This window comes from Nicotiana attenuata, chromosome 11, assembly GCF_001879085.1.
Source record: "Nicotiana attenuata strain UT chromosome 11, NIATTr2, whole genome shotgun sequence".
NCBI lineage: Eukaryota > Viridiplantae > Streptophyta > Magnoliopsida > Solanales > Solanaceae > Nicotiana > Nicotiana attenuata.
In genome coordinates this window covers 27,481,615-27,503,778 of record NC_031999.1, presented here as the reverse complement: position 1 = coordinate 27,503,778, position 22,164 = coordinate 27,481,615, and the positions used below count along the sequence as shown (strand labels likewise).

The 22,164-nt window shown below is 40.7% G+C and overlaps 2 protein-coding genes across 2 annotated transcripts; both read right to left on the bottom strand.

The window, feature by feature from the left end:
- LOC109234778 lies at window positions 14,660–15,723 on the bottom strand. Its single transcript, XM_019400838.1, has 2 exons — window positions 15,460–15,723; window positions 14,660–15,376 (listed from the first exon to the last, which is right to left on the bottom strand). Exons 1-2 carry the CDS (start codon window positions 15,721–15,723, stop codon window positions 14,660–14,662), a joined length of 981 nt encoding a protein of 326 aa, XP_019256383.1.
- LOC109234777 (putative late blight resistance protein homolog R1B-16) lies at window positions 16,486–20,244 on the bottom strand. Its single transcript, XM_019400837.1, has 3 exons — window positions 20,218–20,244; window positions 18,650–19,039; window positions 16,486–18,510 (listed from the first exon to the last, which is right to left on the bottom strand). Exons 1-3 carry the CDS (start codon window positions 20,242–20,244, stop codon window positions 16,486–16,488), a joined length of 2,442 nt encoding a protein of 813 aa, XP_019256382.1.

Here is a 22,164-nt window from a genome sequence, read left to right as displayed (position 1 = left end):
TTAATAATTGACACATTTGATTAAATACCAAATTTAAAGGAAATCTAACCAAAATCAAAGCTAAAAATTAAACAAAGCAAAAATAACTCATTTTTTTGTGATTTTTATATTTCTGTGAAATCCTAATTACTAATTAATCTAAAAATATATGAGATTAAATCCTAAAACACGAAAATTGTGAATTCCTACAAATTAGAGAATTAAAAGAAAAGAAATCCTAAACCTAAGAAATCTGTAGGAGTAATTCGTGCGAGGCAAAAATCACATGCTCACAATGGACGACAGGACCAACCATCGTTTTTATGAAAACTTTTTCTATATTCGGACCGAGCATCTAGTGGCGGACCCAACCGGATTTCCTGAAGTGTGGAATTTTGCCCATAAGTTTGTGCTTCCGATTAGTAAAGTGTCCGATTTTTCTCTTTTCCTTTACCTTTCGTGTCGTATATACCGACCTATTTTATGATTTCGCAGCCGAAAGATTACCTCCGCCACCTCTGGAGGGGATTCGCGAGTGGGTCGAAGTCGTCCTTCCCCACACAGCGGAGGTTAGAACTTGGTCGACCTTTCACGATAGGTTTGGTCGTAGGCCCCTGGCTGGTGAGTATTCTCATATTCTATCTTTTCGCTCTTGCTTTACATCCCTTGAATTATCGTTTGTTGTTGTCAGGGAGAGTGCGGAGAAGGGCTCCTCAGCTGGCCTTCCGATAGCCGGGCGCGTCTGCTCGCCTTGCTGCAGTTTCTGCCGCTCCTCCTTCATCGAGGGCGGCTTCGGTCGAATTTGCAGTTTTGGCCACTCCAGCAAGGGCGGCCTCTTAGGAAGTTCCAACCAACGCCGTTCGTTCCACTAATGGATCACCGTCGACTGGAGAAGAGGAAGGAAAGTCGAAAAGAAGGAGGGTGGCATTTGAAGCGGCGCCTCCGACTGTGATAAATTTAGATGAGTCTCCCCCAACGGGCACAGGGGATAATGTTGTTGCGGTGTCTTCTCCGGAAGCGAAGCGAGCTGCTGAAGCTGGCACTGGCGGCCGATGCCAGGTAGATTCGACCGTCGCAGTGGACCCATCCGGGTCTCCCGTTGCTGATGGTGATCGACGTCCTTCCGGAGCGAAGAGTCGGGACCCTAGTGCTACCGTCGTGATTTCGAGTGTACCTTCTCCTTCTGCGGTGGGTTGTACTCCCCATTCGATGGCGGAGAAGGGAAAGGGTGTAGTGGTCGACGAATATGAATCCGAATCTGACCTGGATCCTGATGATGTCAGGATGTTCGAGGAGGGCCTTACTCATTCGGTGGTTCACGCGGGCCGGCCATCCCGTGTTCTTGACATTACTTCTGACGTGAATCTCCTGACGCAGGGGGATAACTTGGTGTCGCAGCTTAGCTTGCTGTGTTCGGAGGCTGAAAATGAGTCCATGCGGAATTTCCCGGACGCCAAACTGAGGAGTGAAGTGGCCATCATGGGCCTGAGGGTACGTCTTATTTGATTCTTATTTTGATTTGACCTTCCCTTTCTCTTTTTTTTATTTTCCGCGAACGAACTCTGATTTGACTGTCTCCTGATTTTCCAGACGTACCTGGTGGAGGTGGAGAGCTTTCGCAGGGCCAACATTCGATCGAGGATTTTCTTGCAGTTGTTGGAAAAATACCGTCGTTATCGCAATCGATGCCGCGAGTTGCACGAGCAGTTGAGGTCGGACCCCCATAACCAGGCTTTGGGTGAGGAATTAGAGAAGAGGGACTGGGAGCTGCTGCAGATAATCCGCAGCAAGAGTGAGCTTGAGGAACAACTTTGCCTCAAAGATGAGGAACTCGAAGTGGGTAGGGGAGTTGCAGCTGAGTGTGAGTATCTGTAGGACAAGTTGAGGTCAACGCAGTTGGAGATGGAACAGATCCGGACCAGAATTGAGGAGATGGGCGCTGAGTGGAGAGGGAAATTGGTTGCGATGGAGAGCAAGGTTGCCGACCTAGAGCATATTGAGAGAGCCTGGTCCGAAGCTTTGGCGAGAACGGCGGCCTTAGAGGACAGGATTCGCATACTTAAGTCCCAGCAGGAGTCGGAAAGGGCGACAGCGACTCTGAGGGAGGCGAGGCTTGAGGAGCGGATCAGTACGGTCGATCAGGAGGCCTCTGTTCTGGCGGATCGGATCGCGGCTTTAGAGGCAGAGAATCAGCGGTTGAGGGCTCAAGCTGGGCCATCTCGTGTTGTCGTTCCCCAACAAGCTCATGAGCTCTGGGTCTATGCTGAAGCTCAGCGGGATATTTTTAAGAACTTGTGGGAGGCAGGCATTGTGACTGAGGCTGCTTATGAGGAGGCTCGAGCAAAGGCTCGCGAGGCCCGTGCTAACTGTGGTATGATGTTGCGACGCCTGAGGCAGATGGAGGTGAAGATGGTGAGGGGGGTGACGACGAGGACGGCGACGGCGGCGTTGAGTGAAGAGTTGTATTTCCTTTGTTTCGTTTCATTCGCCGATTGGCGTCATCTTGTTTGTTGTTTTTTTATTTTCTTGCTTGTATTTGCCGATCGATTTCGGCCGGATGTAAGTGGCGACAACCCGCACTCATGATTTTATGGTTAATGAATTCTTTTTCGCCATTTGCCTTGTGTTTCAGCTTTCTTTCTGGCGCTTCGTGATTTTGCTAAAGGGCGGAGGTTCGTCAGCGAGTCCCGTTTTTGCTCCCCCCTTTTACGAAAGGCTTCTTGCCTTGTGCGTTATTTCGAACTTTATTAAGACGATGAACCGCCTCGAATTCGAGCGAGGTCGAACCTTTGAATATTTGACGGCGAAGGCCCTTGGCCTTAAGGGTGTTGTTTCGAACTTATCGAAATAACGACCCGTCTTGAGTTCGAGCGAGGTCGATCTTTTGAATATTTGATGGCGAAAGTCCTTGGCCTTAAGGGTGTTATTTCGAACTTATCGAAATAACGACCCGTCTTGAGTTCGAACGAGGTCGAACCTTTGAATATTTGATGGCGAAGGCCCTTGGCCTTAAGGGTGTTATTTCGAACTTATCGAAATAACGACCCGTCTTGAGTTCGAACGAGGTCGAACCTTTGAATATTTGATGGCAAAGGCCCTTGGCCTTAATGGTGTTATTTCGAACTTATCGGAATAACGACCCGTCTTGGGTTCTAACGAGGTCGAACCTTTGAATATTTGATGGCGAAGGCCCTTGGCCTTAAGGGTGTTATTTCGAACTTATGAAAATAACGACCCATCTTGAGTTCGAACGCGGTCGAACCTTTGAATATTTGATGGCGAAGGCCCTTGGCCTTAAGGGTGTTATTTCGAACTTATCGGAATAACGACCCGTCTTGGGTTCGAACGAGGTCGACCCTTTGAATATCTGATGGCGAAGGCCCTTGGCCTTAAGGGTGTTATTTCGAACTTATCGAAATAACGACCCATCTTGAGTTCGAACGAGGTCGAACCTGTAAATATTTGATGGTGAAGGCCCTTGGCCTTAAGGGTGTTATTTTGAACTTATCGAAATAACGACCCGTCTTGTTTTTTTTTCCGGTAAGGGTAAGCCGGGCGATAGGGAACGTTGGCAGAACATAGAATTTCCGCTTTCTAGCTTAGCCTGAACGACCTTGTTGCCCTGATAGCATGAGCCACCGCAATACCCTCACATAGGTGCTGTTTAGATGCGTGCCTTGGCTCCGTACGACAAGGCGTCACGACTTGTACCTCATAGCTGGCAATCACTTTTCTTCAAAGGAACACCACCAATCATAGGATAATATATAGAATAGTCTACTAACCACTGTTGGTCACCGGAGGGTGTTGGGTGTTCCCTGGGGGAGTCCCTGTTTGGTAATCATTGCCCGCATCGACGGTTCCAACGCTGTGGGCATTGGACGTCGATATTTCGGCCGGACCCTCACGATATGCATGTTACAGCTTTTCGCATAACTGGTTGTTCATTTTGAAGACGCCATCGATCGGAGGGATTTTGGAAGTACTGCGGCAATTTTAGGTTCTTCTACCGAAGCACTCCTGCATCGGCGACTGATTTAGCGAATTGCGAGGGATGAGGATAGGATGTTCTTTATCCTTGCCCGTTGATTTTGATCGCAGCATCTTTAGCCTTGTTCGGGATGTTTTGGGGCTGGTAAGGTATGGATTTCTAGACCTTATTGGTCCGTTCGATCCTCCTCTTCCCCATGTGTTACCTTCAAATTTGACGTGAGTTGGATGCTCCTCTCACGTTTCTTTTGCTGTGATCCGAAGAAAGAACTAGGTGTTTTCACTAGGAAATCCCCACAGACGGCGTCAAATTGTTTGACTCAAAAGATGTTAAAATCCTTTTAAGCAAATCAATCACATAAATGAAAGGGTAAATCGTAGTCAATCATAATTCAAACCAGATCTGAAGATAAAGAAACAGAACTTAAATACCAAAATAGAAGAAACGTTGAAATGTGTTTTATTTATCGTAAAGTTTTGACATCCCTCTCCTTAAAGAGAAATGAGGTTACAAGATGGTTCTTTCTTTTCTCCACTCGAGACCCCCCTTTCTGACCCCCCCCCCCCTTTGCATACTTATAGTCCGGAGAAAAACTTCTCTTCCTTGGCCACAATGCGTCTTGTCAGGATCATGGAAGCTTATCGGTCGGGGTGAGGGGCGTGGCCTCCTCACTAATAAGGAGGGCCGTGGCGATGGGGTCTGGCTGTCTCGTTGACTTCTTTTATACGCTGACTAAAAGAAAGGGGTCGTGGTTGCGTTGGTCGGTATGGTCAGATTTCTTACCAATACACATCCTAACTTGGGAAACAATAATATTTTGTTAGTTCAGAAGTGTTAATTTAAAGCATACTGAATAAATAACCAGACTAATATTACATGGACTCTACAACAAAGGACATTGAAACTCTTCCAAGACTGCAGAGCATAGTATATATAGAAGCATCTAATATGATTAAGGAAGATAGCAAACCGTTTAGTCATTGTTGTTTAGCTTTGCAAGAACATAATAATATTAAGAGCAATAACTAGCAATACGACCTATGTAAAAGTTAGGCCATTTAGGGTGTATTTGGTACGATGGAAAATGCTGACCATGGAAAATATTTTCCTGGGAATAGGGAATAAGGTGGGGAAGGTTGAAAAAGAGTTTTGGAAAATGTTTTCCCTTCTCTTAATAGGAAAATATTTTCCTCAAATTGGAGAAAAATGAGTTCATGAGAAATAAGCCAATCAAACATGGGAAAATTGAAAAATATTTTCCGGCATACCAAACACACCCTTAATCAACAAGTTACACATGATCTTCCCTTGCTTCCCACCGCTTGAGAGTTGACATCAGATTGATGCACACCATTTTCTCTTAACTACTAGCATGACCAACTTTCCTGAACTTAACATTCTATCTCAGCTACAATAAGGAGAAGGAACTGATCATGATTCTTGAACCAGATAGGGGATAGGGGACTTCTTTGACTATGTTCTTTAAGTTTTTAAACTGTTATCACTGCTTAAATTGGTAATATATATATTCCATGCACCAGTATGAAAGAAGAACCGGAGCACATAAATAATTTGAGACAGTTTGAGTCTTACCGACGATTATTGATGAGGACGGTATTGGGATAAAAATAAATAATATCCCGCCAGGAATAATATCCACAGTAAATAACAATAACACAAGAGAGTAACAACGACACCAAATAATTTAACGGGATAAAATACAATACCCCAGCGGAGCAATATTACCACTATAATATTACAACTTAGTAGTGTCAAGAGACTACTACAACTTCGAAAGAAATAACACTCTTTATTTTAAACACCTCACTACAATATTACTCCCACTCACTATTTATCTCACAGACTATAATCTGTGGATTACTCTCTCTACGCTCTATTGCACTTTCTGATTTTGGTGTGTCTGAATGAGAGAAATAAGCTCCTATTTATAGGAGAACTTGCCAACATTTGAACTAATTAGAATGGTTCATTCCATTGCAAGTTTCTTTGCAAGTTGCCATCCAAAACGATTCTGTAACTTGTTGCAAGACCAAGTTGTGAGCCTACTATTGCCACCCATTTCATCCAATCATTTTTATTCTTTTTATTTTAATTGGGATTGGTCCCACAAATCTCTCCCTGAATTTTGATTTTTCTTTTTCATTCCAAGTGTTGATCTCAACCTCTGAAAATCTTCATACTTGAAAGGCTTGGTAAAAATATCCGCAACTTGATCATGAGATTTCACATACTTGAGCTCGACTTCCTTCTTGGCAATGCATTCTCTGATGAAGTGATATCTTGTATCAATATGCTTGCTTCGATCATGATACACTAGATTCTTCGCGAGTGCCTGTGTGGATTTGTTGTCAATACAAATCTCTGTAGCTTCAATTTGTGGTAAATTGAGCTCCTTCAACAATCTTCTCAGCCAAATAGCATGATAGGTACAAGATGTTGCTGCTATATATTCAGCTTCACAAGTCAAGAGAGTAACAATTGATTGTTTCTTTGAACTCCAGGAAATAACAGAATCACCCAAGAAAAATACAAAATCGGTTGTACTTTTTCTATCATCAATATCTCCGGCATAATCACTATCACAAAATCCCATAAGGTTGAAATCATTAGAAGAAGAATAAAATAACCCAAAGTCAGTCGTACCTTTTAGGTACCGAAGAATTCTTCTAGTGACTTTCAAATGAGTGGAGGTAGGAGCTTCCGTGAAACGGCTTACTACTCCAACTGCAAATAGTATATCTGGCCTGGTACAAGTCAAGTACCTCAAACTTCCCACAAGACTTTTGAAAAATGTGGGATCCACCTTTTCTCCTTCATCAAACTTGGACAATTTTGTCCCACTCTCCATCGGTGTGTTCACGGGGTTGCAATCGAGCATGTTGAACTTCTTCGATATCTCTTTCGTATAGCTTTCTTGAGAGATAAAAATTCCATCCTCCATCTGCTTCACTTCTAGGCCCAAGTAGTATGACATGAGCCCTACGTCCGTCATCTCGAACTCACGGGACATATCTTTCTTAAAAGCTTCAAACAAACTTGGGTTATTGCCCGTGAAAATAAGATCATCAACATAAAAACAAACAAGCAAGATATCTCCATTAGTATGAACTTTAAGGTAAAGAGCATATTCATGGAGACAACGAGTAAACCCATTGTCTTGAAAATACTTGTCGATGCAACTATTCCATGCTCGTGGGGCTTGCTTTAATCCATATAAAGCTTTCTTCAACCGCAACACTTTATCTTCATAGTTTTTGACCACGAAGCCCAATGGTTGTTCAACATAGACTTCTTCTTCAAGATAGCCATTCAAGAAGGCTGACTTGACATCTAGCTGATGGATCTTCCACTTCATTTGCACTGCCAAAGAGATCAGCAAACGAATCGTCTCCATGCGGGCAACAGGTGCATAGACCTCTTCATAGTCAATGCCTTGCCTTTGCTTATAGCCTTTAGCCACAAGTCGTGCCTTGTATTTCTTCACATCTCCATCAGCATTCTTCTTTATTTTGTATACCCATTTCACTCCAATTGCTCGATGACCCTTGGGAAGAGTTGTTAACTCCCAGGTGTTGTTCTTCTCTATTGACTCAATCTCCTCCTCCATGGCTTGTCTCCACTTTTTGTTTGTAACAGCTTCATCAAAGTTCATTGGTTCACTGTCAGCAAAGAGACAACATAAAAAATCAAAATTAGTAACTTCTTATGTGTCCTCATAGAGCTCATGAATGCTCTTTGTCCTTTGCGGCTGTTCATTTGAACTTTCTTGAGAAGAGGGAGATGCAACATTGGTTGGAGAAGGAGGTGGAGTTGTATCCTGCACAGGTTCCACGGTCTCTGGGTCTTCTTCATCACCAAAGTATGGAAGAAAATCATATGAAGTTTCTTCCTGAGCTTCCCAATCCCATGCCAATTCCTCATCAAATTCAACATCGCGACTTACCACCACCTTACCACTGCTTGGGTTGTATAACTTGTATCCTTTTGAACTCGTATCATAGCCAACAAACACATGCTTGACACTTCGATCGTCAAGCTTTGCTCTCCCTTGATGTGGCACATGAGCATAGGCTATGCTCCCAAAGATTCTCAAATGTTTAACACTTGGCTTTCTTCCACTCCATGCTTCTTGAGGGGTTTGATCTCTAACATTTCTTGTTGGAGACCTGTTGTTCAAATAAACTGCACAAGAAACAGCTTCGGCCCAAAATTCCTTGGGCATACTTTTAGCTTTCAACATACATCGAGCCATATTAAGAATCGTTCGATTCTTTCTCTCTGCAACTCCATTTTGTTGGGGTGAATAAGGTACCGTTAGAGGGCGACGAATTCCATGAGACTGACAAAAGTCATTAAATTCGTTTGAAGTGAATTCGCCTCCTCTATCGGACCTTAGAGCTTTAATTTCATAGCCACTTTCTTTCTCCACAAGTACTTTGAAATTTTTAAAAGCAGCAAAAGCTTCAGATTTTTTGTTCAAGAAAAAGACCCAAGTCTTTCTACTAAAGTCATCAATAAAAAGCAGAAAGTATCTACTTTTACCAAATGAAGGTGGATTGATTGGTCCACACACATCAGTGTGAACAAGCTGGAGCGGCTTGGTTGATCTTGACATGGCCTCCTTTGGAAAACTCCTCCTTGCATGTTTTCCAAGAAGACAAGCTTCACACAGTTGATTTGGATGGTTGATTGATGGTATCCCATGTACCATGTTCTTTTCTCCCATTGATTTGAGCGCTTCAAAATTTAAGTGCCCAAATCGCATGTGCCAACATCATAATTCATCTTGCACATTAGCCTTCAAACATTTTGCATCAATTGTTTTAAGATTCAGAGAAAATAATCTATTCTTTGCCATATGCACTTTAGCAATTAGGATTCCACTTGAATCTCTAAGCCAAAGATGCATATTTTTCATGTGGATGTCATATTCCTTTTCAAGAAGTTGGCCCAAACTCAAATTATTACTTTTTAATTTTGGCATATAATAAACATCTTGAATTAGCTTGTGACTACCATCTTTACAGGAGATCAGAATCGTATCTATCCCTTCGATTTGAATCTTTGAGGTATCTCCAAAGGACAAATTACCTTTAACCGTTTTATTGATCTCCACAAACTTTTCTTTGCATCCACACATATGATGCTTGCTCCATTGTCCAAGTACCACGAGCTGCAATTATCTCTATCTTCTTCCTTGAGTGCCAACAATAACGTTGACTCATCTTCTTCTTTCTTGTCGTCAACAAGGTTAGCTTTCTCTTCAACATTTCTACGACATTCCCAAGAGTAATGGCCAAATTTATGACAATTATAACACTCAATTTTTGATTTGTCATACCTTTGTCCATTATTTTCTTGGTAGTAGCCACGTCCTCTTCCTCCTCTTTGTCCACGACCACGACCTCTGAATGCTTGGTGGATTTTAACTTCATTGTTGAAGTTGTTACCATTACTTCTTCCTCGTCCATGACCGCCACGGCCTCTTCCTCGGCCATTCCCTCGATAGCTTCTTTCACCCCCATAATCCTTAAAGGATGCCTGAGTTTTAAGAAGTTTCTCCAGTGGCACTTCTTGTCTCCTCTTGATATTTTCTTCATGTGCCTGTAAAGAACCCTCCAATTGCTCCACCATCATTGAGTCTAAATCTTTAGACTCTTCAATATCACACACCACAAAATCGAATTTAGGTGTTAAAGTGCGAAGGATCTTTTCTACCACACGGACATCTTCTATGTCCTCCCCGTATCTTCTTAATTGATTCACAACAGCCTTCACTTTTGAACAGTAATCCGAAATGCATTCGGATTCTTTCATTTTTAAAACTTCAAAATCAGCCCTTAGAGTTTGAAGTTTTACCTTCCTCACCTTGTCAACTCCTTGAAGAGAATTTTGTAAAATCTCCCAAGCTTCCTTTGAGGTGGTAGCATCTGCCACCTTCTCAAACATGGCATTATCCAAACATTGGTGGATTAGCGTGAGGGCTTGTTGATCCTTCTTCCTTGTCTTTGCCAAGACATCTTTTTCATTTTGAGGCAGATCTTCCTCATTATCGGGTTTTGAATACCCTCTATCTACGATTTCCCACACATCCTGGGAGCCAAGAATGGCTTTCATACGCAGACACCATTTCTCTTAATTATCTTTTGTGAGACGGGGATACTAAAAAGACAGTGGACTATTATTCTCCATGGCTCTGATACCACGTTGTTGGGAATAAAAATAAATAATATCCCGCCTAGGAATAATATCCACAGTAAATAACAATAACACAAGAGAGTGACAACGACACCAAATAATTTAACGGGATAAAATACAATACCCCAGCGGAACAATATTACCACTATAATATTACAACTTAGTAGTGTCAAGAGACTACTACAACTTCGAAAGAAATAACACTCTTTATTTTAAACACCTCACTACAATATTACTCCCACTCACTATTTATCTCACAGACTACAATCTGTGGATTACTCTCTCTACGCTCTATTGCACTCTCTGATTTTGGTGTGTCTGAATGAGAGAAATAAGCTCCTATTTAAGGAGAACTTGCCAACATTTGAACCAATCAGAATGGTTCATTCCATTGCAAGTTGCTTTGCAAGTTGCCATCTAAAACGATTCTGTAACTTGTTGCAAGACCAAGTTGTGAGACTACTATTGCCACCCATTTCATCCAATCATTTTTATTCTTTTTATTTTAATTGGGATTGGTCCCACAGACGGCAGTCATTCCCTATGATCTCTTGCTCTTCTTGAATTTCTTTTTGCAGCGAAAATTGAGTAATGAAGCAACTCTATTGACTCCAAGGTACAAATTTCCCGAATGTCTTTCGGTATTTCCTCCAACTATAAGCGTCTTTCAGAAATAGGCATTGCAACTTGAGAAGTTAACTTCGCCAGCTTCTCAGTGCTCCAACATTAGGTAGCTAACACGACCGCGATAATCGACCCCATCACCATTGCCAACTTTTCAGGTATACAATTATATCTTATCCATATTTAACTAAAGAGTATGAACAGTTGAATAGATGATAGGAAAACTGTATCTCTTATTGAATGCATAAATGAGTTTAAATATAAATTACAACAACCACCTTTCTAGAGTTTCATGTAAACCAAATAACTAAAGAATCCTATCTAAACCAAATAGATAACTCTGAAGACTAACTATGATATCATCTAATCTAGAAGATAAATGCAATCTAAACTAAAGAGATAAATGCTAGGAACAAACTGATAACTACTAGTAATAAGGACTGTTGGTCCAATACGCCCCCTCAAGTTAGACTATTTGTCACTAAGCCTAACTTGAACAGATTGCGATCAAAGGCTGGTTTGGCAAGTGCTTTAGTGAGCGTATCAGCTAGTTGGTCAGCTGAATGCACATGAACAACTCGAACAGCCTTTCGTTCAACATGGTTGCGCACAAAATGAAAGTCTACCTCGACATGCTTCATGCGACTATGAAGGCCCGGATTCTCGCTTAGATAAGTGACACCAATGTTGTCACAGTAGATTGTAGGGGTATCTCTGATAGGAATTCGCATCTCAAGTAGTAAGTTTCTCACCCATAACAGTTCGGCAAGAGCATTGGCAACAGCTCTATTTTCGGCTTCAGTTGATGAGCGAGCGACAGCTTTTGGCTTTTTTGAAGACCAACTGATGGGGTTTCGGTCAAGGAACAGAATATAGACAGACGCGGCGGATCTGTCAGTGAGATCTCCAGCCCAATCGGCATCAAAATACATGTGCAGATTGAAATCAACATTCGGGGACACACGTAGGCCAAACTAAATTGTACCACAAAGGTACCTGAGAAAACGTTTCACATATTTCCAATGAAGCTTAGATGGTGATTGCATAAACTGGGACAATTTATTGACAGCATATGAAATATCCGGCCTTGTAAAAGATAAATATTAAAGTCTTCCTAAGACTCGAAGATAGCGAGTCGCATCTGTTAGCGGAGCCCCATCATTGAGTTTTAGCAACGCAGAGGCACTCATTGGTGAGTTAGCCTCTTACAATCAGCCATCAACTCATCATTCAGGATCTCATTGACATAATTAGCTTGAGATAGAATAATATCATCAAAACTCCGAATCACCTCAACACTAAGAAAATAATTAAGATTTCCCAAATTTTTAATTGAAAAACGAGAGGCAAGGGAAGTTATGACCTCATTCACAGTGATAAATTTTCTACCATTGACTATAATATCATCAACATATACCGAAATAAACATGAAACCAGCGTTGCTATGCCGAGTGAATAGGGAGTTGTCAGATTCAGTCTTGACAAATCCCATGTAGGAGAGATGGCCTTTGAGTGCATTATACCAAGCCCGAGTTGCTTGCTTTAAGCAATAAATTTCCTTACACAACTTACAAATATGAATCGGATTATTACCACAAGCAAAACCCGGAGGTTGCGTCATGTAGACCTCTACTTCAAGGTCACCTTGGAGAAATGCATTGTTGACATCGAGCTGACGAAAGGGCCAGTGAAAACGAAGGGCAACATCAAGTATGATTCGCACAGTAGTGGGTTTGACCACTGGACTGAAAGTAGAGTGAAAGTCAACACCCGACCTCTGAGTAAATCCCTTCGCAACCAGTCTTGCTTTCTAGCGATCAACAGAACCATCCGCTTTCCTCTTAATCCTGAAAAGCCACTTACATGAAACAACATTCTTAGAGGAATCATTTGGAACAAGTTCCCTAGTGTGGTTATTCAGTAAAGCATCAAATTCATTTTGCATTGCTGCTCTCCACTCCGGATGTTTTTGGGCTTGTTTGAAAGTGTGGGGTACGAGTGCAGGTTTCAAGTGAGCGACATAGTCAAAAATCATTTTTGGTTTTTGAATGTTATTCTGTGAGTAAGTAACTATGCGACTGGGAGAAGAAAGATTGTGCGGCAGGGGTGGTTCTGGTTGGTGCTCAACGGGAGGAACAATGGTGGTAGGTGGGGGGCCATCGAATTAGTTGATTTGAGACTCGGGGTGCGCCATTGATACAGGAACAGTGGTGGCGAAGAGGTTGGGATGGATTTGGTTGATGTATGAGGTAAATTTATAGATAGTTTAGAGGGTAGAAGAGGTCTGGCAGAAGATGACTGCGATGGGGATGGACTAGAATAGGGGGAAGTATCAAGAGGAGATAGAGTAGGAAGAGATAGAGACATACATGAGGTAGGAGTGTGTGAAGATCCCAAATCTACTTGTACCACTGGTAATATGCCAGGAATCTCGTGTGGGGGTGATTGATTTGTAGCTGGAGTTTCATTAGGAGATGAAGGATGTTGGGGAGGGATTCTGCCGTATTAGGAGTGGGTTCAATTTTACTAATTTTATTTTGTGTGGGGTTTATAATGAGTTGGGGTAATTCTAAAAATAAGGGAAAGTGAGAGGTGGGTTTTGGATTTTCTTTATTTGTGATTTTGTCCCATTCCAATTTATGTGATTTAAGTGCAATATTTAAAAATAAAATTTTGAAGGGAAAAATATTTTTAAAAAGTTGCACATCACGAGATAAATAAATTTTTGATGACACGGGATCATAATATTGGTGGCAATGATGGGTTACAGAGAAACCGAGATAAGCACATGGAGTAGACCTGGGTTCAAGTATATTTTTAGAATAAGGTTTGAGTCAAGGATAGCATAGACAACCAAAAATTTTAAGAGCATCATAATTGGGTATTTCACCAAATAATTTTGAAATGGGGACTGGTTATTTAAAAGTGAGGTGGGAAGACGATTGATTAAATAAACAGCATGTTGACACGCGAATGACCAAAAACTTGATGGAAGAGATGCCTCATAAAGTAGCGTTCTTGCACTTTCAATAATATGGCGATGGCGTCTCTCTGCAAGAGCTACCCTTTGAGGGGTATAAGGTGGTGTAGAAAGATGCTCGATACCGTGAAAGGCGAGATAAGAGTCAAGACTTTTATACTCCCCTCCACCATTAGTATAAAGTGATAAAATTTTGGTATCGAAGTGCTTTTCCATTAGAGGGTGGAATTTTTGAAAAAGCTCTTTGACCTCACTTTTATTTTTTAAAGTGTACAACCATGTATACCGCTTGTACTGATCAACAAACAAGCAATAATATAATTTTTTGTCAATGGATAGAACTGGAGAGGGTCCCATAAATCACTAAAAATTATTTGAAGAGGTTTGAAACTTGTCAAACTCAACTGACTAAATGGTTCTGATGGGAATTATTAGATGAAAAAGAATTACAAAAAGAGACTTGCCTCGCTCAGAGAATGGAAGCGAAAATTTATTCAAGATATACTAAGAACTCTGAAATGTGGATGACCTAGTCTTCGATGCCATATGGTCATAGAAGCCGTGGTAGAGGTAATGTGAGCTTGCGGAGGTGGTGGTGGATATGACTTGGGCCACTCATACAATCCGTGTTTCCGGCCTCGCACCAGTGGTACTCGAGTTTTCAGATCCATCACAAAAAAATCAAAAGGAAAAAATTTGATAGATGTTAGATTATCTTGGCAAAATTTGGAGACAAATATAAGTTTACGTTTGATATCAGGAGCACATAGAGTGTGAGTTAGATGAAAAATATTATTTGATGCTTTTAACTGAGTTGAACCAGCATGAGTTATGGGAATTTTGTTACCATCACCCATAGAAACATTCTAATTGTCATGATATTCCTGTAAATTGTGTGGCTCTGTTATGAGATGATGAGTAGCTCCAGAATCCATAATCCATGGGTTGGCAGTAGAGGTGAAACCGCAAGCATAATTAGCTTTAGCCTCAAAGTGATTGTGAGATTTAGATCTGCAGACACTTGCAATGTGGCCAATTTTGTTGCACAGCTGACACCGGATAGCACTAGTGAAATTATTGTTAGTCGGGGCTTGCCACTGAGCTGGCGGATTGGAGCGAGCATTCTGGCGCCATTCCAGAGGATTCTGAGTAGGCGTACCATTATTGTTCTGACGACGATTGTTGCGGTTGTTGGAATTATTGGTTGGTTTGTTGCGAGTGGCCACCTCAGCAGTGATTGGGCTCTGCATTTTCTTAACCTCCTCATGACGGAGAAAGAGCTCATGGTCAAGCAGCTTCTGATACAGTTCTTCATAGGTTACTGTGGTGTCACATGCACGTATAGCAGCCGAGATCTCGCGAAACTCAGGGCCAAGTCCACTAAGGATTTTGACAATGAGTTCGGAGTTAGTAACAGGGGCACCAACAGTGGCTAGTTCATCCGAAAGGGACCGAATACGTTGAAGGTATTCAGTAATAAGGAGGGAGTCTATGGTGATTCGGGCAAGTTGATCACGAAGACTAAAGATCCGAGTTTGGGACTTGTTTGCATAAGCATTATGCAAAGAGTCCCAAGCCTGTTTCTATGTGTTGGCAGCAACAACTGTGGAGGCAATGGTAGGATCAATAGATGCCATAAGGGCGTTTTGAATAAGTTGATCCTGACGGAACCAAAGTGTATAAGCAGGGTTGGGGGTCGTGTTGGTGCCAAAAGTGGTGCTCGGGTTGGGAGTCGGGGTAGATCCATCAAGGTGACCATAGAGGTCATGTCCATGCAGAAGCATGGAGAACTGAGCTTTCCAATTGGAAAAATTGTGACTGCCGTTAAGTTTGATTGGCAGTTGGAAGTGGGGTTGAATTGAACTATGGTGTTGGTACCAGTAGTGTTGTCACCATTGATAACTCTGGAATTGTTTTCATCTTTCGTCATTGGCGGATTTGGTGCTTGGAAAAAAAATAGGATCGTGCTCGTTAGAGTTGTATAGGCTCAGATACCATATGAACACTTGAATAGATGATGGAAAACTGTATCTCTTATGGAATGCATAAATGAGTTTACATACAAGTTACAGCAACCACCTTTCTAGAGTTCATGTAAACCAAATAACTGAAGAATCCTATCTAAACCAAATAGATAACTCTGAAGAACTAACTATGATATCATCTAATCTAGAAGATAAATGCAAACATCTAAACTAAATAGATAAATGCTAGGAGCAAACTGATAACTACTAGTAACAAGGACTGTTGGTCCAATAAAGAGGAAACTTCAAACTTTTTCTTTTGTTAGTAATATGATTGTTTGTCCAAGTAAATGAATAAATCAGACTATTATGACATATGGATCTCTTCAAGTAAGGAAAATGAAACTCTTCAAGACTGCAGAACAGAGTACAGAAGCATCTAATATGAAATACACCATCAGAACACATCTTCCAGTCATTAATGTTTAGCTTGTAAGAAGATTACAAAAATAAAAAGCAATAACTAGCAACACGGCCCACGGCAACGGTAGATCCTTAGTCAATATAAGGAACAGAGAAGAGACATCAAAGGCCAGCACATTCTCATCAGATTGCAACTTATATAGGATATCTAATATATTTAGTGGGTTGGGGACTTCTTTGACTTTGTTCTTTTAATTTTAAACTATAAACTGATTAGGGAGCAATAATTTGAGACAGAATGAGTCTTACCGATGATTATAGATGACGACATTGAGGCAATCATTCCCCATGCTCTCTTGCTCTTCTCGAATTGCTTCGGCGGATTTTGCAGCAGATATACTGCAACCGTTTAACTCTATTGACTTCAACGTACAGATTTCGCCAAAGTCTTGAGGAATTTCCTCCAAGTTCATGCATCTTTCCAGAAGTAGGCGTTGCAGCTTTGGGAAGTTAACACTACCAGCTTCCCATTGCTTCAGATCTGTCCAACTGATTAGTAGGAACTTCAGTTGATTGAAAGTCTCTTCATCATTTAATCTCCATACATCGCCATCAAATCCATGGTATTTAATTTTAAGCACTTCGAGGTTTGGCAACGTTACAATATTCGCCATGTCTTCCCATGGTAAATAAGTATGACTTAGCGTCAAGCTCTTCAGCGATATAGGCAAAGCATACTTACTTGAGATTCGGGAAAGTTGTAGCCCGTCGCCCTTGAACTTCAACATTTCAAGTTCTTTTAAACAGGAAAGGCTACTTAGGCGCTCTCCCATCATTTCCATCAGATAATTTCCAATAACTTTTAGCTTCTTAAGATTTGGGATAGCAGAAAATAATTCAGAAGTACAGCTGGACAAAGCTAGGCATGAAAGTCCCTCCAGATATTGTAGCTTGTTTGATGGAATAGGAAAAGAAAAGAAGTCACTGACATGAAGATGTCGTAAATTTTTCATTAGCCAAATTCCCGGAGGTAGAGTTGGAGGTGATAACCCTTCAACTAGGTGACCGAGAATGAACGTTTGCAGATTATAAAGCGCTGACACTGACCAGTGAATATCATCATGACAAGTGAATTGAAGGTATCTGAGTTGTACTAATTTTGTTATCTCTAGTAGGAAATTTTGAAACGTAACACTAAGGATAGCCAACACTCTTAGCAGTTTGAAGCGCGTCAAAAGAGGAACTTGTATAGAAGGTGTTTCTAATCCATGGAAGAAGTGCACAGTTCGGGTGAGAACACTGGATGATGACTGCCAGCGATCATCCTGATATATGTACGAATGGAAGCTGTAGCGACAAACATGAAGCTTTTTTGCCCAAGACTTGGTGGCTTCTCGAGTTCTATTAACCTGTATGAACTTCTCCTTCTTAGCTTCTCTTAAAATCAAGTCACGAATCAGATCATGGACGCCACATGTTTTCCCCTCGCCATCAAATCTCCGCTTTCTAACCATTATCAGATTCCTACTAACAAGATCCTCCAAACAATCTTTTCCCACAAATTCTTCCAATAGAAAACCCTCAGAAACCCATAAGTTGATCAATGTCTCAACGTTAACCTCACTATCTTCTGGGAAAACTCCCATATAAAGGAAACATGGTTTAAGATGATTAGGTAAGTAATTGTAACTCAGAGCAAGCACTCCTAGACATATATCTGATTCATGAGCAACAACTTTACTTACACTTTTGGCAACACGTTCCCAACTTTCTCGTGTTCTAGCAATTTTAGAGAGATGCCCCGCAACCACTAGAAGAGCTAAAGGTAGTCCTTGGCATTTTTGTGCTATTTGCTTACCGATATCCTTTAGTTCAGTAGGACAAACCTCATGTTCTGCCCCAAACACCTTCTCATGAAGTAACTTCCAACTTTGATCTAAATTCAAGAGGCTTATCTCATGAGGAATGCTGTCAGGGTCAGCATGAATAGCCAGATCTTTAAGCCGACTAGTCAAAATAATTCGACTCCCATTGTTGTCGTCTGGAAAAGTTCTTGTCATAAGATCCCAGACATCATTACTCCAAATATCATCCATTACCACAAGATACCTCCGACCCTTAAACTTTTTGTATATCATATCCATCAACTGATTATCAGACACTTCTTTGATATCATTTGTAGGACTAGAAAGAACACCTAACAACAAGTCTCTAATTTGGTATTCTTGAGATACTGTGACCCAAACATGGATGTCAAAGCGATGCCTGATTTCTGGATCATCAAATGCCTTTTTGGCAAGGGTGGTTTTTCCTATCCCCCCATTCCCAAAATGGGGATAATATCGCGATCAGACAGGCCCCCTATTAATCTTCTCTTGATTCTCATGAGGTCATCTTCAAGACCGACGACAATATTATCTGGATTGAGTTTTGCAACATATGTAGATGAATGACCAGGAAAGGAAGCACCTGTTTGCAATCCTCACCATAGCCTTGAACTTCACTTGTAGCAAAACCACTTTGTTTCATGTTCCTCTTCAGAGCATCTATTTTTTCTACAAGTGGAGACAAGGTTTCGTCAAATGCCTTTCTTTCCATTGTTTCATTAATATTTAGTTCAATCACATCTTCTATTTCATTCACTACACTTTTAATCTCTCTCTCCGACTCTTCATCCTTTTCAGTGTGCTGACTTCTCTTCTTAAGAAAGTCTTGGAAATATTCAAGACTAGAAAGGAGAGAGTGCACTATTATTTCTGCTTCATCACTTATCCATGGCGGATTTAGTTGCGGGAGTTGCTTCAGAGTTTGTACGAGAGAAATCACAGCAACATAAGCCATCTCTATGTAATTTGCTTTCTACATTGAATAAAACATCAGTTTAGAGAACAGGAAAGAAAGAGCTAATGAAGAGTTCTAAGCCTCATCAAATGCTTACCTATAATTAGCTGGAACGAAACAGTTGAACGCTTTTGCAGATTGGAAATCAAAATCAACGCTGCTGCAGATTGTTGTTAATAAAAAGAGAATTTGAGAAATCATAAGACCTGATCTCACAAACAAAATGGAACTGGAAGGTGAACTATGTCCATTCTTGAAACTTGAAAAGATGCCTAGTGACCATTCGAACGTGTTCTCTCCTCTCTTTTTTTTATCCGCTTTGAAGCCCGACTAATTCATATCCACGCCGAAAAATTCCACTTTGTTCTCTTTTCCTATTAAAGAAGTTTAAATGAAGGAAAAAAAACTGTAAGGTCTGTTGGGGCTTTAAGCGCAAAGCGCAAATAAAGTGGGGGCATTAATGAAAAAAGGTGCAATTGGAGAAAAAGTAAAAATATGTATATACCGTCCAAAACCAATAATTATAAGCATGAATAAATTGAAAAAAGTTACAATAAAATGAAATATCAATTATTTAGTGTCGCCTTGTTAGGATTACACGCATTGACAAGGAAAAGTATGGCTTAGAGCCTTGCCGCGACACTGAAGCGTTCCCAAAGCGAAAACGCTCAACATGTTTTGAGCCTCGCTTTAAGTCTTAAGCACGCCTTTGACAACACTGCTCTTATTAGGTCTTGAATAGTCATGAGAAATGTCCAAAGGCAAGTCTTTTTCTATAGTTCACGTGTTTGGAAGAATGAATCTAGTGGTGTTTGGGTCCTAGCATATTATGCCCATATGGGTATAGGTCAATTATTGCACCCTTACACACTTTAGTAGGGCCCATTCATGTCGCCTTCTTTTACGACGTAGTTTTGACACTCCATGATTTCTAGTATCACATTTTCTTCATTGACTGCATTTCTAATCTCTCTCTTCAACTCCTCAACCATCAAAGGAGAGAGATCACCCAAGTGAAGATAATCTCCACTACATTAGATAATCTCTCAGCTTCAAACTATACACTTCAGCAGCCATAAAAAAAGGTCTGCAACGATCAAAACTACGTCTTTAGTTGCAACACATCAGCTAAAGGACTTCACACCTTCAGCAGAAAAAACAACTTCAAACCAAAACTGCACATGACACTGGTAAACCTGATTAAGACCAGTAGCAAAAGCCATAAATACCAGCAGAACTTCTTTCTAAGAACTGCCAAAATATATAACCAAATGCACCAGTAAACCGATCTTGTAAATTAAGATGTGTAAAAGGATGACCACAAAGAATAAGTGTGTGAAAGGGAATTTCTGTACAAGTTGGAGGAGTAAAGTATGTACTAAGCCAAATGAAAATGAGCTCCAAAACGAGGGGTATCGACTATCGTCCAGTAGTACTGAGTGTCACATCCCTGAAATACTTTTACATAATTAATCAATTTTAGTGCTCATTAGCAGCAATATTAGAGTGTTTTCACAGTTATCATTCTGCAGAGCTTATTACAAAATACTGGATCTGAAATGGATGAGACATGTACTGCATGTCTTTATTCCAAACGCACAACGAATACAAGGAATAGGAATGATTACAACACAAAAAGAATGACTTTAATTTTCAAAGACAAGAAGAGATTTTGTATTTTGAAGATATCATCCCATTGCTCTTCAAAATAAGCTTCAGCTCCCTGCAGGATGAAAGATTATTCTTCAAGGATGTAAAAATCTAACAAAGATATTAATACATGTAAAGATTGATGAATTTTACAGATTGGTCAAAACACTTACCGCGAGTTTTATTGACGTGGACCTTGAGGCTATCATTTCCTTCCATCTCTTGTTTCTCTTGTGCAATGCTTCTTGCAGAATGATCAGCAGAAGTGCTGCAATCATATAACTCAATTGACTCCAACGAACAACTATTTACAAAATCCTCTGGAATGTTTTTCCAGTTCAGTGCAATCCTTGAGGAGCAGGCTTTGTAGCATAGGGAAGCAATCACTGCTAGCCTCCCAACGTTTTAAGTTTGAAGCAATCACTGTCGGTGTTCCTGAGAGCACATTTTAGACTTTCTGAATAAGTTTGACGAATACTCAATCTCTTTAAATTGGGAATGGCAGAGAAGATTTCATTTGTACACCTGGAGAAACATAGAGTAGAAAATTCCTCAAGATTTGACATCTTTGTTCTATGAAGTCCTGCGGTACTTGGACTACACAAGTAACTGCATCCCTTCACACGGATATGCCTCAAATCTGTTAGCTTCCATATCTTCACCGGTAAGTTTGCAAATCCCATTAAGTTGGTAAATATTAAAGTTTGCAACTTCCTCTGCTTTGAGATTGATTCTGGAGGATCACCGTGGGAGGCAACTGCAAGATATCTCAGATTAACTAAATTTGTTATCTGATCAATTGGGAATGAAGAGAACATATCATGACGGAAGATGGCTAGTACCTTGAGAAGTTTGAAATGTACGCTAGATTTTGGAGAAGTTATAAATTCACCAAAAAAGTATAAAGATCTGGTGCACATATTTAGATGAGCTTAATTTAGTACGAAAACTGAAGCTTTGAACACTAGAATCACTAGTTTCATAAGCAGTGCTGCTGCTATAGAAACCACGTCTCACAACATGCATGAAATTTGTCTTTTTAGCTTCAATCAAACAAAATTCATGCAGACGATCATCAACTCCGCATGTTTTTGTCTCACCAGTCAATCTCCTCTTATTAACCATTATCAAGTTTCTGCTGATAAGATCGGCCAGATAATCTTTTGCCACTTCTTCCAACCTCTTAGGAAATACCCCTTGTATCCAATCCCAAGCATCCGTAATCCAAATATCATCAATAACAACAAGGTACCGTCGACCCTTTAAGTTTTTTTGCACCAATTTCAGATAATTGACTTTCGTCATAATCCTTTAACTTTTTCTGCAGCATGTTGACTAAGTCACTGTCACTTCGTCATTGATGTTATCTATCAACTCATCATCACCCTTTTCACCGTAACCTTTTCCATAGACAATATTTGTTTGCTTCGATATACAATGTAAACCAGCTAACAACATATCTCTTCTTCGAAATCTTGAGATATTGTAACCCA